The 16,993-nt window shown below is 39.5% G+C and overlaps 1 protein-coding gene across 8 annotated transcripts in view; it reads right to left on the bottom strand.

Moving 5' to 3' along the window:
* LOC138165446 (ecotropic viral integration site 5 protein homolog) overlaps positions 1 to 16,993 on the bottom strand; it is a 219,209-nt gene that overhangs the window by 87,586 nt on the left and 114,630 nt on the right. For all 8 annotated transcript variants that reach the window (XM_069093818.1, XM_069093820.1, XM_069093821.1 and 5 more), the window contains 2 exons: positions 12,262 to 12,322; positions 1,888 to 1,941 (listed from right to left, as the gene is read on the bottom strand). In XM_069093818.1, the coding sequence (XP_068949919.1) occupies positions 1,888 to 1,941; positions 12,262 to 12,322 (115 nt within the window). The remainder of the gene's footprint in view (positions 1 to 1,887; positions 1,942 to 12,261; positions 12,323 to 16,993) is intronic.

The raw sequence follows: 16,993 nt of genomic DNA, 5'->3' as shown, positions 1-16,993 counted from the left end.
AAGTGCAGTGGCGCTTGTGGGATAGCAGCTTCCAAAGAGGCAAAGCAAAGAAGGTTACACTGAATGTCCAGAATGAAAGTGAAATAATTCACCACAACAATCAAATGGAGTAAATATGTTCTTGGACTTCGACTGTTGCTGAACTAATAACAAGGGTGCTTATGATATTTTTTATAACTACTTAGTGACAAGGTTCCTTATTCAAAGAAAGAAAGCACTGAATTTTAAGAAATTCTAATTCCAAATCCATCATTCCTGAAAGAAACTATAATACTATTAGTTTCACTAATTTAAAATGTATCTTCCATGAGAATGGCTCCTTCCAAAAACACTATCTATAATCTGTCTTTCTGTCCCTCTCTCTATGTGATGAATAGTTAAATTTGTGAACAAGGGGCTTTGACCTCAATGTTTTTAAACATTCAATTTGGCGCTCTTGCTATACTATACAAAAACAGAACATTTAATGAGTGGATGGAATATAATTAAAGAAACAAAACCACAATTAAAGAAAAACTAAATTTAAAAATTTAAATCAACTTCAAACTACAGGGTGAGCCATTCAATATGTATAGTCATCTAGATAGTTTTTATAAAAAGAGCATTTTCACAATAGTCACATACCTCGGTCACACTGCCAAGACACTAAAATTTTAATAATTCTATAGACAAAGTAAAATATACCAATGCTGTTATCTATCAAATAATATAAACACATTTGTTTAAAGATATTATCTTGCCCATATACATTATTTCATAACAGAGTAGTAAAAAAAATTTTAAGCCACAAAAACGCCAACAATAAAAATTACATAGATTTCTTTAATTATTTGAGGATTAATTTAGAAATGATTGTAACACATTTACAATATTTACAAGTTAGCAATACTCTGAAAAGTGCTACTTATTAGTTTCTTCTTTTGTAATATAGACTACTAAAGACAAACTGAATTTAAGGCGTGTTTTTTTTCCATTTTCATTTTAATATAAAATGTCAGAGAAAAACAGAAAATGAAAGCTCTGACAAACCAGGTAAACCACTTTCCCTAAGTTTCAATTTCTTCATCTATAAAGTGTGGATGTTTGTACAACCTATACAACAGGGCTGTTATGAAGAGATGCATTATGAAAAGAGATACATAAATATGAATTAGAAATGATGGTAACCAGTTTACTTTGGGATCAAAAGAGTAAAGATATCCAAAGAGAAAATTTGTTATCATATCAAAACCAGAATATGTAGTTAGAAAGGTGAAAATTAATTTTCAAAAGGGGACTACTAAGTTAACTACAACACCTATCAAAATTTTCATGTTGGTCCCAGTATTAAATAGTTTAAGTAACTCTATGATGACAAAATGGAAAGAGTCAGAGGTGAAATTAAAAGACTTTCTAAGGCCTAAAAGTGTAAATCTTATAATGAAATCTAACAGGCAATAAAATTTCTATCTATAACCAATAACTTCCTTTATCCAAAAATGCCAATGCTAGGCTGTAAGTCACTTAAGGATTTAACCAGTAGTTGGAAAATTATGATTACTTCTGAAAAATGTACAGCAATGTTAAAATAAAAAGGAACTTTTGTTGACTTGACTAGATAAAACCAGATTCTCTTTTCATATGTTAAATGCCCAGGAATACATTTATAAAGCAACATTTACATGGTAAACAAGTTAAGTTTAAAATTTAAAATGGAAAGCAGGCAGGATATTTAGTTTTTATTAATGCCAAGTTATTTAAACAGGCAAGAAGCTAAGCAGCTAAGCAGCAAATATTGCAATTTAGTGGACGGATATGTTACATTTTCCATGCAATGTTCATAATGTTCATAACCAAAGGTAAATGTATAATTGTGACAGAGATTCAATGAAACAATAATATACTTACTTTTTCTAATGTTTCAATGCGCTGTTTTAAAAGTCTGTTTTCTGTGCGTAATCTCTGTAAGAAATGAAAGTAATGTTTTCAAGTATTCTCAAAAGAGAAAAAAACCTTCCCCAAATCCAGATCCTTATGATACATATAAATTCAATTCAGCTCAACAGACATTAAGATGATATCAAGTTTAGAAAAAATATAAACAAAGAAAGTAAATTTTGAAATGTTTTACCACCAATGACATTCTTTCATGTACATCTGCTAAAATATAACAGTAAAGGGGTGGCTAGGTGGTGCAGCGAATACAGCACTGGCCCTGGAGTCAGGAGGACCTAAGCTCAAATCTGGCTTCAGACACTTAACACAAAACTAGCTGTGTGACCTTGGGCAAGTCACTTCACCCCAATCGCCCTACCTTCCCCCCTCCAAAAAAAAAGCAAAAAAAAAAATAACAGTAAGTACAGCATACATTTTTTCAATGGAAATATAGTATCACGCACAAACCTTCACTGAGAGCACTTGAATATCTACCAAACAGAAAATAGCAGCAAAAAAACCCCCAACAAAACCTCTCTTTTTCTCACCTATTAATAAACACTCTTTAACACTCATACTGTCAGTCACTGCGGAGTAAAGGTAACACTGAGAACTGCCACTGTGGAAATGACTTAAAGACTGTAAAGAACAGATCACAAGCATCTGTAACTTAGCTGACAAACCTTAGAGAATGACCTGAGGAGCACACAGAGTAAGGTATCTATCTGTTCAGGGTTCACACACAGAAAGCGTCCACGGCCACATCTGGGCGCTTTCTGATCCTGAGTCCAGCAGGGGCCACAACATTTAAAGTCTTGTAATCAGTCATAGAGCATCTAGTAAGCACCATCTGTGAGTCAGGGATTGCACTTAATTCTTAGGACACAAAATATGTGTCTCAATCTGCAAATTTAGCCCATTATCTTTCTGCTAGGAGATGAAGAACATTCTTCACCTATTAGTCCTCTGGAATGATTTATGGTCACTGCATTGATTAAGAACAACAACCTTAACATAGTAAAGTTCAAGGGAGTCAACTTTAAAGAAAAAGGACCTGGGAATGTATTGATTTTAATCTGATAATTCTAGAGGGCAAAGAGAAGAGAGGGTAAAAGGAATACACTGGGCGTGGAAAAGCGCAATAAGAGCACAAAATTTATTCCTCATCCTTGAAGTACACAAGAAGAACATGTCGAGATGGAGGGAGGGGCAGGAGTGAGAAGCAAACCACATTTTTATCTGAAAGAGACAAAGAAGGGCCAGATCTACTCACTGATGCATATTCTCTCTTATAACATTCCTAGTTTAGTCAGTATCAGAGAAGACAAAGTTTTAATTTAGCTGTAAAAAACGTTAAACACTGATGCTTGCTATGCTTGGGATAATATGTAATACTTCAGTACCATACACTCCTGTACAACATTCACATATGTCCTGTTCTCTCTCTTCTTCTTTTTCTCTAATACTTCACTTGGTGATAGCAGCTGCCATGAGCTCCACCTCTAAGCAGATGACTCCCAGAGTGATAGATCCCCCCGCCCCCGTCTATCTCCTGAGCTACAGTCCTGTATCACCTTGGTCATTTCAGACTAGCTGCCTCACAGATACTCCAAGGCAGCATTTCCAAACAGAACTCATCCTCTTCGCCAGAACACCACAACTCTCCCAGGCACCCACCTCTGCTCCTCACTCATTGCCTCCGTGTCCAATCTGTCGTAAACTCTTGTTTCTGCCTCTTTGATGTCTCTCGTATGAATTTCCTTCTTTCTAATCATACAGCTGCCTCCCGTCTCTCTGTCATTCCACCGCTCTCTGTTCTTTCCAGGCTATGCTTTTTGAGAAAGTCACTTACACTCAGTAGCTCCACTCTTCTCAATCAATTCTAATCGGCCTGCCAGTGCTATCATCCAGCTGAAGCTGCTTTCTCAAGGGACCTCTCACCTATCCTTAACTTCTCTGCAGCCTCGCACTGTCCATCACCCTCTTCAGCTTGATACTTTCTTCCCGCTTGGTTTTCTGTGGCCAGTCTTGTCATCTCTACCTTAATCTCAAACAGAGTAGATAGTTCAACACATTTCCGAACCAAAAAACCTTGACATGCTTACTCTCAGGCAGCTGCTAGGGATACAAGTAGAGAAGGGAGGACGTTCCTGCTCTCAGGCAACACATAATCTACCTGGGGGAGTTCACCTGTGGGGCAGCTGGCAAGGCCTGGGAATCCTTAGCATGGCTGGGGGCACCTGACAAGGCCCAGGCTCCACAGGCCACATATGGAGGTCAGAAATCGCCTCTTTTCCAGTATCTGTTTTATGCTTCTATTTAATGACTCAAATTATTACTTGATAAAAATATATTCAACACTACCCTTATTACAGTCATATTGTGTTATTTCTTGACTGAAAATAGGTTTAGAAATAGCCAAATGGGAGTGAGGCAGGGCATTTTTTTTTTTTTTGCTTTTTGGAAGGCAATTGGGGTTAAGCAACTTGCCCAAGGTCACACGGCTAGGTTTTGTGTTAAGTGTCTGAGGCTGGATCCAAACTCAGGTCCTCCTGATTCCAGGGCCAGTGCTCTACTCACTGTGCCACCTAGCTGCCCCCAGGACATTTTTTTTTAAATAGGAGATTCAAGAGGGGCGGAGTCAAGATGGCAGAGTAGAAGCAAAATGGCGGAATAGAAGCAGGAGGCTCTGGCTTCCACCTTCCCCAATCAATGTAAAAAGGGGACTCTAAACAAACTTTGGAGCTGCAGAACCCACAAAATGACACAGAAAAGCTAACCTCCCGCTGAGGACAGCTCGGCAGGCTGGCAGAAATGGGCCAGCATAGCACTGTTAAGGGTGGGTGACAAGAGAGGAAGGGAATGAATCTGGAATTCAAAGTTTTAAAATCAAATATTCAAATATATATATATATTATTATTAATGCTATTTTACATATAATTGGGAAATAAGATATACAGGCACTGGGGGCATAGAGATCCACTGGAAAAGTCGAAAGGGGTACGGGAGAAAATATGGGAGAGAGCAGATTGGAGGAGGGGATATCCTGTGGGACTGCTATTTTGGGGCGGTGGGTAGGGGAAAAACGGGGAGAAAATTTGTAACTCAAAATCTGGCAGAAATGAATGATGTAAATCAGAAGTAGAAGTTAATAAAGCATTTGGAAAAAAAAAGTCATTAAGGTGAATCCCATTACCCATTAAGGTGAATCTTTAATAAACTTTGCTTTACTTTGGCTGAAAAAAAAAAAGAAAATAGGAGATTCAAAATACAGGTTACCATTCACGAACATGGCAAGCTACAACAAAAATTAGGGATGAAAATTCTTCTTTCCCTTGGAAAAACAAGTCTCCAGACACACTGGCGGCTGTGGAGGAGAAAGGCAAGGGAAGGAAGCATGAAAGCTGGCTGGCCAAGGCCACAGGAGGAACTCACATGGGGGAGAACAATCACAATATTAACTCATGCCACACTCACTATGAGCCAGGCACCGTGTCGAGCACTTCACAAATACCTCATTTGATCCTCACAACAACCAGTCAGGTGGGTACTACTGTCATCCCCATTTTACAGATAAGGAAATTGAGACTCAGGGAGGTTAAGTGACTTGCTCAGGGTTACATGGCTACTAAGTGTCTAAGGTAGGATTTGAACTTGGGTCCTTCCTGACTCTAGGCCTAGCCTTACAGAAGTTACTTCTTGACCAAACAGTTCAGAGGAAGCTGGTTACAAGAAGTTCTGGTTAAAATGCTAAAGGTCTTCACCTAGAATTGGGCATTGATTTCCCATTTGAAATGAAACGCCTAGAAACACTTTCCAGATCACCTCCCTCACTGATGTTACAGCTACCTGCTAAATCAGGACTTTACAAGACGAATCCTGCTATTTAATACTCACACCCTCTATTTGGGTAAGTATAAGGAGTGCCAAAGAGCCGGGGCTGTTAGAGAAAGGAGAATAAAGGGGAAAAGAGTAAGTAAATGCTAATGACTGCTGAAAACGCCACGTTCTTTTTCACCCAGGCGGATAGTCCACTCTTCTTTTTACCCTTTTTCATATTATTTTCCTCAATCACATTTCCCCATCCATCCCTTCCCATTCTGTCTGCATACACCACCAGGAGCTAGTAATTGGTGTGATTTGTGAGGTATATGAATTATTTTCTTTCCCATTACAAAATTCCAAAGAATTTATATGGCTCAAAACCCCCCATAAAATCATAAACTAATTCATATGCTAATAACATTCTTTTTGAAAGCTGGCTTTCATGTTTTACCCATCTGAGCCACTTGAGGAAAGGGCATTGTCCAGTAACTTCAGGGATAAGATGCTGGAGATTGTCTCTCTCCAGCCTCTTATTCCTCCAAATGTTTAAGGTCTCAAACCACACACTCTTTCCACTCACTGAGATGACATTTTATGATGTTCTTGTACTCTGACAATCATCAGTACTGAGCATTAATCTTTTTTTGTGGCACCTAAAAATTATAGTGAGAAGTTTAAATTAAAAAAAGTAATCCACGAGTACATTGGGTTCTTCCTGCCATAATGGGCATATGCCCTCACAGGTATGATGGTTATAACTTTTTTTTAAATGCTTTATTAACTTCTGATTTACATCATTCGTTTCCGCCAGATTTTGAGTTACAAATTTTCTCCCTGTTTTTCCCCTACCCACCACCCCAAAATAGCAGTCCCACAGGATAGCCCCTCCTTCAGTCTGCTCTCTCCCATATTTTTTCCCATATCCTTTTTGACTTTTCCAGTGGGTCTCTATGCCTCAGTGCCTGTATATCTTATTTACCAATTACACGTAAGATGGTATTAATAATCGTATATATACATTTGAATATTTGATTTTAAAACTTTCAATTCCAGATTCATTCCCTTCCTTCCTTGTCACCCACCATTACTGGGAAGATAAGCAGTTCAGTAAAGGTTGTACATGTGTGGCTAATGCAAAACAATAACATAGTAGATATATTGTAAAAGACTGACTATATTTCCCTCCCTCCTATTCCACCTCCCACTTGTTCTATTCTCTACTTTGATCCCATCCCTTTTCAAAAGTGGGTGCTTCCAACTTCCTTCCCCCCCAGCCTGCCCTCCCTTCCACCATCCCCCCTCTCATCCCCTTCCCCCCCTACTTTCCTGGAGGGTGAGATCCCCTATTAAGTGTGTATTTCACTCCCTCCTTAAGCCAAATTCAATGGGGATAAGGTTGCCCCATTCCCTTTTTGCCTTCCTATTCTTCCCCTCCATTGTAACCGGTTATAACTTTTAAATGGCATCTTAGTAACTGTTGAGTTTCTGTGTTGTAATTCTGCCTCCTTCTTTGTAATATCAGAAAGTTTTGCTTTGCAAAAATTGAATTTGCTTCTTGGCATACTGAGGCTAAGATTAAGAATAACTTTGGCCCTGCAGTATCCTACTACATTCTTCTAATTTTATCCATTTGGTTTCTTTTTACATGTCTCCCAGTATCAGTGTATAACATGCTCCAAATCAGGTACTAACAACCTGTCCCTGTGACTAGCATCTCAGACCCATGATTTCCTGTTTGCCTCTTTGTTGTTTTAGTCCAGTAAGACATTCCTTGCTACTACCCATTACTCCTGATGAAGATGCTTTTCTTCTGAATTAAAAAAAAAATGAAGGGAAATTTTATCCAGTCTATTTTTAACTTGATTGTCTTTATTGATTTTATTTAGATTGTGTTTCAATTAATAATTCAATTGCTTTTTTGTTTTCAACCATGCATCTCATTTTTAATTGATTTTCCTTCAGTTTTGGGAGCTCTCCCCTTCCCTCTCTGAATTTAGTGTCTGGTCCAAGCAGTGATTGTTCTTTTTTATTATTATTTTCTTCTTTGATTCTTTTATTTAATGTTGATATTCCTCCCCTTACCATCATTAAGCTGTGCCTAGTTCTAGATTTTACTTTCTTTCTCCTCTGAATTTTACCTATGTATTTATTCTGTTATTTATTACATTTGCATGTGTGTGTATGTGTGTACTTAATTATATACGTATATTTAAAGTCTAGTACAGGGGTAAGGTTCTTTTGAGGGACAGAGGTAGGGATAGAGAATTAGGGATAGACTCAGAGTTAGAATAGGGCCAGTGAGGGGGACAGTATGTCTTTTTTAGGGTCAGGGTATGGGTCAGTATAAGGTATGGTTTTAGGGATTTTATATTTTAGTAATAGGGTTAGTAAAAAGGAATGATTTAGGATTAAGTATATAGACAGGCAGCTAAGTGGTACAATGGATAAAGCACTGGGGTCAGGAGGACCTGAGTTGAAATTCAGACACTTATTAGCAGTGTGACCCTGGGCAAGTCACTTAACCTTGTTTGCCCTCAGTTTTCTCATCTGTAAAATAAGCTGGAGAAGGAAATGGCACACCACTACAGTATCTTTGCCAAGAAAACCTCAAATGGAGTCACGGAGAGTTGGACATGACTGAAACAACTCAACAACAACAAACATAGACAAGTTTATTTAAGTATTAGTAAAAGCAATAGGACTGATATTAGAGTGATAGTTTTAATTATCTGTATTAGACATTAATCCAAAACTGGTGACTGACTAATGGCATCAGACAGAGAAGAGACTAGTCTGGAAAACTCTAGAGCTGGCTGTGGATTTTAAGTATCAGACATGTGATTCTCTCCCTAAGTTTTATAAGAGGCATAGAGATTCAAGGAAGCGTGTTAGAAACCCAATGGCACAGGCTGCCAGGCAACGTTCTGTATTGTTAAACAGAAGCATCAGCAAGGGACCGAGCCGCACCCCAACCTAGAATTAACAATGAAGGTGGGAATTACCACAATACTGACACCTACTGATGGGTCTTACCTAGTAAAGAGTTTTCATATGCCCCCACTTTGCTAACAGAGTAAGCTCCATCCTCGTCCATGCCCCTTCGAGAGAAGCCCCAGACAGTCAAGGAGGATCAGTAGTCAGGAGCCACTGGATCGCTAATGCCCATTAAGAAGGCAGAAAGCAATATGAGCCAAATCCTTCTCTGTAATGACCCAGGCCACGAGAAAACTGAGATAAACTGTAATACCAAGGGATCTGGAGAGGCCCCTCAGGGAGAGAACCTAACAAAATCAGTGGTATTTCTATACAATTGAATGCTCCTCAGATATTTTAAACTGAGTTAGAATCACTACAAAGAAGTCAATAACAGAATCTTAAACAGCAGAAGATTACCCAATAATCTTAGCAATCCATGGTTATCCAATTTTCAATGAAAATGGACTGTGAATCATAAGAACTGTAGAAATAGACCAGACTTTCAGATAAGAATAGCACATCTTATTAAGAAAGGCAAGAGAACTTTAAATGTAATGATATGTGGGAGAATTTTAAGCCTATAACATGAAACCCTGCAGAGCAAGCACCTGATTACAGAGACTGTATAAGACCACTCACCCTTGTACTTTCTGAGAAATAACTAATGAGGCCTCATCGTTAGCTCACATTGCCACATCTTATAGCTTGGTGGCTGAAGGGATGGAGTACTGGGCTTGCAGGTAAGAAGACAGGAGGTAATTAGACATGAATTTAAATCTTACCTCAGAGAGTTACCATCTGTGTAACTCTGACCAAGTACAGTCTCAGTTTCCTCATCTGTAAAGTGGTGATAAACATAGCATCTACCTCACAGGGTTATCATGAGGATCAAATGAGATAACAGGCACAGTGCCTTGCAAACATTAAGGTGCTATATCAATGCTAATATTATTATGATCATTATCATTTTACAGAAGTATTTGGACCTAGTGACACTTTTTTCACAGCTTTACATCTGCTGGTGCCAAACTACAACACTCCAGATGATGTAGGAAACCCTTTTTTGGAGCCTGTTCATCTACAGTGTGGGTCTGTCTGAGGTGCTACAATAATACATCTCTTGGACCAGACAGAATTTGGTACTGGGTATAGAAAAAGACTGATCCAGGGTGATAGATTTTAACGATTATTTTTCACGTTTCACACATATGTGACTGTGTCATGAAGGAACTCTCTAATAAAGTCGAGTGCTGATGGAACATTAGTTTCTATTTCAGTCCATCTTGGGTGATGTCAAACATACAAAGACAGTATGTGTGATGGCCTGGACATTGTGCCTTCCAGCTGGCACAATGAGGCCATTGACGTACTACCAAGACTCCCTCTCTCCACTGGGCTGGTAAAGACTTTTCTATCTGTTCCAAGGATGGCTTTTCTCTGGGCATTAGCAGTGAGGCAGGCTTAAGGCAGGCTATCCCCTTAGCCCAGCTGATAACCTATGCCCTGATGAGCACAAGGCTAGACTATGAGTTGTAGGACAGGAGAATTAATTCCCATACAAGGACAATCTAGCCATAGCAACTTACGCCTTGGCCTATTCCTTTAAGATGTTGGCTGATGTGCGTGAGGTTTCCACATAGACAAGCCTACATTTTAATGTGATGATTGCTGCCGTTTGCTATGATATGCTGTCATAGACTGACAGCAAAAAAGAGGGTACTCCCCATCCAATTATAGGATTTCTTTTTTTTTTTTAATTTTTTCCCTTTTTTTGGAGGGCAATTGGGGTTAAGTGACTTGTCCAAGGTCATATGGCTAGTAAGTGTTAAGTGTCTGAAGCTGGATTTGAACTCATGTCCTCCTCACTCCAGGGCCAATGCTCTATTCACTGTGCCACCTAGCCACCCCAGGATTTCTTTTTTTATATTGATTTCTTTTTTTTTGCTTTTTGGAGGGCAATTGGAGTTAAGTAACTTGCCCAAGGTCACACGGCTAGTTTGTGTGCGTGTGTGTGTGTGTGTGTGTGTGTGTGTGTGTGTGTGTTAAGTGTCTGAGACCGGATCCAAACTCAGGTCCTCCTGACTCTGGGGCCAGAGTTCTACTCACTGCACCAGCTAGCCGCCCCTAATTATAGGATTTCTGTGATGTTAGAGGATGATACACATGCTCCCTGACATCCTCTGCTACTGCTAGCCTCACTTGAATGAGATCATCACCTGATGGTACAATAACTAGTGAAAGCCATCAAAGTGCCACAAACCACTGAGATTTGGTTAAATTTACTGTTCTAGGGTGGAAGGAGGCATTTCAACCAGACCTAGTAATTCTCATTCATAAGAACCAAACTGCTTTTGTTACTGATGTTACTATGCCTTTGAGAATAGATCTTCACCTTTCTGATCAGCCAGAACTTACAAAATGAAAAATATCAAATAGTGTGCCAGCATCTGACCCAGGAAGGCTAATGAGTATATCATAATGGACTGACCAGAGCAGGGCTTGCTGCTCTGACAGGCAGATTCAGACAATGACTGCACTAACTAGACTGAAAATGCATCAGAGGCATATCTTAAGAAGAAATTAATAGTGTGAGACTCAATGAGGTGGCATGTATTTCTAATATATGCGTCTCTATATATGTATGTGTGTATGTATATATACATGTACATATATAGCGAGCACATTACTGGTGTGAGATAGTACACAGAATGAATATAAAAGTTTCTCTTATTTTAGCAAGGCATAATTTTATTTTTTTTTATTTGATAAAGAAGCAATGGGCTTCTTAATATAGAGTTACTATAGATGTTATCTTTTATATGTTATTCTTATTATTGCAGAGACAAATATTGATTATATATGCATATATATGGACTTAAAATATAAGTTACCTACTATGTTTTATTATTACTACTTATTTTTCAGGAAGAAAGTTCTGAGGTAATTCACAAAGGGATAAAATATATTTTTTTAATTTTAAAGTTGTATTTTTAAAAACATTAACTGAATAAAGGAAAACTGTTTTGCTCTCTTCAGAAGAAGGATGGTGGGGGCTAAAGGCAGGGTGAAGCTTGAGAATGACTATGTTTCGTGGGTTTGGGGACAAGCAGGCTGAGTTAGCTCACACTCCCTCTGTCCTTAAATCAGCTCCAACCACTGAAAGCAATCAATCTGCATGATTTTAGTTATGCTTCTAATCACAACTGATCCTTGCACATGCTGATTGTATGCTTTCCCAAGAAAGTCAGTTCTCATTATATATTCCAACAAAGAGGAAAAATAAATAGCTGCCCTTTATCCAGCTTAAGGTATCCAATTTTGTTCAGCTTAGGGTATCTAGTTAGAAGCCACAAGGATGAAATGACATTTTTCCCCAGTACCTAAATTATTGGCAAATACAAAGAAAACAAAAAGGAAGAACCATCATTGCTAAGCTCCCTCCAGACCAGCAGCTACCCCAAGAGAAGCCAGCAGTCCCCTGTCCTACAGGCACCTCCGCAGGGCTCGACCAGACAAGTCTGACTGCGGCACTGCCTTCCACTTACTTTGATTTCGACTTGCTCCTCCATTTCTTTCGTTTTTATTGTAGTGTATTCCTTTTCTAACCTAAGAGAAAAAGAAAAGTTCTTATGTAATATTCCTCAAAGTGACCAGAATAATCAAAACTCTAAAAACTACAGAAAAGGATAAACTATGACAGGGTTGGCTGGTTATAAATAGGAATGCTGGCTGTGTAGAAGCATCCCATTTAAGATCCCAGAAGCACAGAGAGGAGAGGGACCCCAAACCTTGCACATATCCCACTTTGTAAGACAAGAGCCGAGCTCTGCACAGCTTAAACCGTACCAGCTCAGAGGCAGCGCGTCTCCCACACTGGCAGATGACCCTAAGCTGGATAACACTACCACAGTCTTGAGAGACAAACTCAGAATTAAAAGTGATCTTGGTTAAGTATTATGGAAAATACAAAACACAGCTTAAGACAAGGCCAAAAAGCTACATAAACAAAGGGTAGAAAATAATGATGTCAAAGTACAGCTAAAGAAGTCTGCCCTGAAGACATAAGTGAAAGTAAGCCTAAACGTGGTGGATAGTAGACTACAGATAATGTTTTCTCTCTTTCAAGCTCCTTTAATACTTCCCCTTGACCACTTTGGGGAATTTAACTATATTAGCACATATCAGGGTCTATAAGAAATGTATGAACCTTTTCTCAACTAGATGGTAAGGTTCCAAAAAACATTATGGTCTCTGTATCATTCAGAGCACTTGGAATGGTACTATGCACGTAGTATATTCTCAATATTTAGGGAACGAAAATCATGAATGATAATACTTAAAAGCATATAACTTCGAACTGATCATTATAAAATGACTCCTTATTATATAAAGCTAAAGATGCTGAAGGTTCAAAGTTACCTGCGTAGCAAAAATTTCACATAATAAGTCTATAATGTCAAATGTTGGTCCTGTTTTCCAATACTAGCATTAAAAAGGATTATATTCTAGATATTCCTCAAAATATAGAATAAAATTACTCCTCAAAAGCTGGTTATAAGCAAATTCCATGAATCAGTCAATACCCATTATGCAATGGAACTGCATTCCTAGAAAAATAATTTCAAGTAAAGGAAGGGGAGGAAAAATTTCAGTAGAGAAATAAGCATTAACACAGCAGTAACTATGTAATTGGCTCAGATACTGCAGCAGATGCTGCCTGTTGGTTATCAGCTATTTTGCAAGTGTAAGCTGATCTCCCTCCTAGCGAAGGCTGAAAGGACTTGTTCAGGTGGTTGGGAACAGGAAAGTCAGGCTTCAATAAGAACATAGGAGGTAAAGCTAGGGAGACCTGTCCCTTGTTAAGGGATTGGAGAATAGAAAAGCTATACAGTGCAAAGACTGAAGAATAAGGAAAGATGTACAATTTCCTTTTGTTTTTAAACAGAATTTCTAAACTAGTAGATGGAGAGAATGCTGGAGATAGAATTTACCTAGATTTTAACAAAGTTTTTGTTGGTTTTTTGAAAGTTTTTGTCACACTATTCTCATGTAGAAGATGGAAAAATTTAGAATAGCCAGTAATATCATTAGATGGTTTCCAAGCAGGTTTGATGGCTAGACTCAAAGAACAGTTACTAAAGACTCCATGTCAGAGAGCTTTACTGCTCTTGGGGACTGGAGTTTGGCCCGCATTTCCCACCAGGCAGGATGCCAGTGAGCCTCTCCATCATGCTCTAGAAACCTCTTCATGCTAGAAGATCACTTCAGCCCTGGGACTGACACCTCAGAAATCTCCTCTGGCCCAGGGCTCCTATCTGACTGGAGGAGCCTCCATTTACGGAGGGGGCCCAGGGCAGCCATTCCTTTGTTTGCCACCAGATGGCACACCTCCACTATGCCCGCAGTTCACCTTGCCATCCCTTCTTCACCCAGTTTTTCACTTTCCTTTCATGTAGTCTTCTCCATCAGAAGGTTAAGCTCCCGGAGGGCAGGGACAGTTTTGTCTGTCTCTGTAATCCCATCCCTTAGCACATGGTCTAGTACACAATCAACCTATCAATCAATAAACACTTATTAAGTGCCTACTATGTACAAGGCAAGTCCCCACGGAAGACAGAGGAGAAGAAACCAGCAAACAAATACAAACAAGGCCAGGAGGAAGGCGCTGGGAGACTAGACAAGCGGGAGGGGATGAAGACAGGGCTAGGACACCTTCCTGCCCCATATTCCTCCATGGAGTCTCTGAGCATGAAACAGAGTCCTTGTATTTGAGCCTAGAGGTGACAAGGAGCCGCTGGAGCTTGTGGTGGGAAAATGGGGGGGTGACATGGCCAGACCGGAGCTTTAGGAGAACCATTCTGGCGGCCAAGTGAAGGAGGCCTGAAGAGACAGGCCAACCCCCCAGCAGCTACTGCAACAATACAGGTGTGAGATGAGGAGGGCCAGCCTGCACCTGGGCATGGGCAGGGTCAGAGACGAGAAGGGGCCACACTCAAGAGGCCCCATCCAGGCATCTCAACAGGCCTTGGCATGAGACTGGATGGGGGGCGGGGGGCCTTATAAGAGATAGTGAGGAATCCAGGATGACTTCTAAGAATATGAGGGACTGGGAGGATAATGACACCCCCTGAAATAAGAAGGAAGGTAGGAGGCTGGGGAGAAGAGTTAGAGAGAAGGATATAGCTTCTGTTTTGGACATGATGAGTTTAAGATGTTTACTGGACATCCAGTGTGAGATGTCTGAAAGATGGCTGAAGATGCGAGCCTGGAGGACAGCAGAGAGATTGGAACGGGAAATGTAAATCTGAGACTCATCAGTCTAGAGATGGTAACTAAATCCACAGGAGCTGATGAGATGACCAAGTAAAATAGCATAGAGAGAGAAGAGGGGACAGGACAGAACCCTGGGGGACACCTACAGAAAAAGGGCAGGATCCAGCAAGGGAGACAGAAGAGTGGTCAGACAGGTAGGAGGAGAAGCAGAAGGGAGTTGTGTACTCAAATTCTAGAGGAGAGACTGAACAACAATGTCAAAAGCTGCAGAGAGGTCAAGAAGAATTGGATTCTGCAACTAAGGGATCAGTGGGACTCTGGATATGGTTAGTCTGGAAAAGAGGAAACACAGGGAAAGTGTAATAGCTGTCTTCAAGTATCTGAAAGCTGTCAAGTGGAATACAAATTATACTAGCTTGCCTTTGACACCAAAAGTAGAACTGGGAGCAATGGGCCTGAAAAGAGAAGAAACACTTTCCCAATGATTAGAGCTGTCCAAGAGTAGAGTGGACATCTTCAGCAGGTAGGAGGCTTCCCTTCACTGGCCCTTTTTCAGTAAAGAATGGATAATGACTTGTTGGATATTTTAAAGAGGAGATTCTTGTCCAGGGATGGGACCTCTTTAGTTCCTTCCAGTTCAAAGGTTCTGCGATGTAACTACCAAACCCTTTGTGTTAACTTTGGCCAGGTTAATAGAAAAAAAATGTCCAAAACAAGGCAGGCAGGAGTTTAGCTGTGGCCTGCACTGGTAAGTCCACAACCAAGGAGCACATTTAAAGAGAGATTTGACACCCTGGAATAGGGTCCACAGCAGGGTGACCAGAAAGGTGAAGACAGGGTGAGGTGTCTTGAAACCACATCATTTCAAGAAAAGCCACAGTGGCACGTGATATCTGTCTCAAGTATCTGAAGAGAGATTTTCTGTTTATCTATTTGCTTACTGTTCTCTGAAAGGCAGAGCTAGGACCAATGTTTAGAAGAATTAGGTTGGTAGATTTGGGCTCAGTATCAGTGAAAACTTCCTAATAATTAAACCTTATCAAAATGGAACGTGCTAGCTTAAAAGGTAGTTGTTTCCTATTACTGGAGAATTCAGGAGATCTATATGAAGGACATTCTAGAAGGGATTTTTGCATGAGATTGGAAGATGGACGAGGTAGCCTTTCAGATTGCTTCTTATTTTAAGATCCTAATATTCTGTCAAAGGGTTTTCATACATGTTAGATTAGTTACTGTCCAATTCTTTTATTTCTCTAAATTCAAAATCACACATGTTTACTTTATAAAACATAAATATGTAGAGAAGTTCCCAATTTTAATAAAGATTAAAAATTAAAATTGAATAAGTCTGTCCTCTCAAGGTCTTTAAAGGTATTCATGTGTGACAGATAGCAAAGAGTTAAGTTTCCACAGAAGCACTAAAAATTACTGAAGTAAAAACTACTGATAATAAATTGTGAGAAACAGTAAAGAGTTAAACTTTCATAGAATTGCTAGACATTAATGAAAATAAAGGGAGTTAGCAGACAACAGGTAGATCCAACCAATCAGAAGGCAGACAAAGGCCTTGAAGGACCTTCAGATTTGGATAAGAACTGATCTGGTTTGAGCTAGTAGAGGTCCATGACCACATATTCCAAAAGCACTTGCTTAATAATCTCATGTATATTATCTGACATGCCCCACATAAAATTAGAGCCTCATTAACGGAACATGGGACACATGATAATGTATGATGATGGAGGAGGACATCATATGTAATGGGCATATGGGAAAATTGAAACCCTGAAGAGAATGAACTAATAAGTCCTCTGAAGGGAGTATCCATGCCCACCTAATGGTAGAGAGCATTCTTTTTTATTCAGGACTCCCCCCCCCCCCCCCCCCCCCCCCACCCTCGACCCGATCCCTTTTCAAAAATATTTGCTTGAGTATTCCTTTGTACATCCTCTTTATTCTTTTTTTTTTATTCCTTTATTTTTTTTTATTTTTTATTTTTTTTTT

The sequence above is a fragment of the Petaurus breviceps genome, unplaced genomic scaffold (assembly GCF_028583685.1).
Source record: "Petaurus breviceps papuanus isolate PSGF00001 unplaced genomic scaffold, PetGlider_PUasm1.0 208, whole genome shotgun sequence".
Classification (NCBI taxonomy): domain Eukaryota; kingdom Metazoa; phylum Chordata; class Mammalia; order Diprotodontia; family Petauridae; genus Petaurus; species Petaurus breviceps.
The sequence above is the reverse complement of the archived record's forward strand: the minus strand, read 5'-3'. Positions and strand labels throughout refer to the sequence as shown.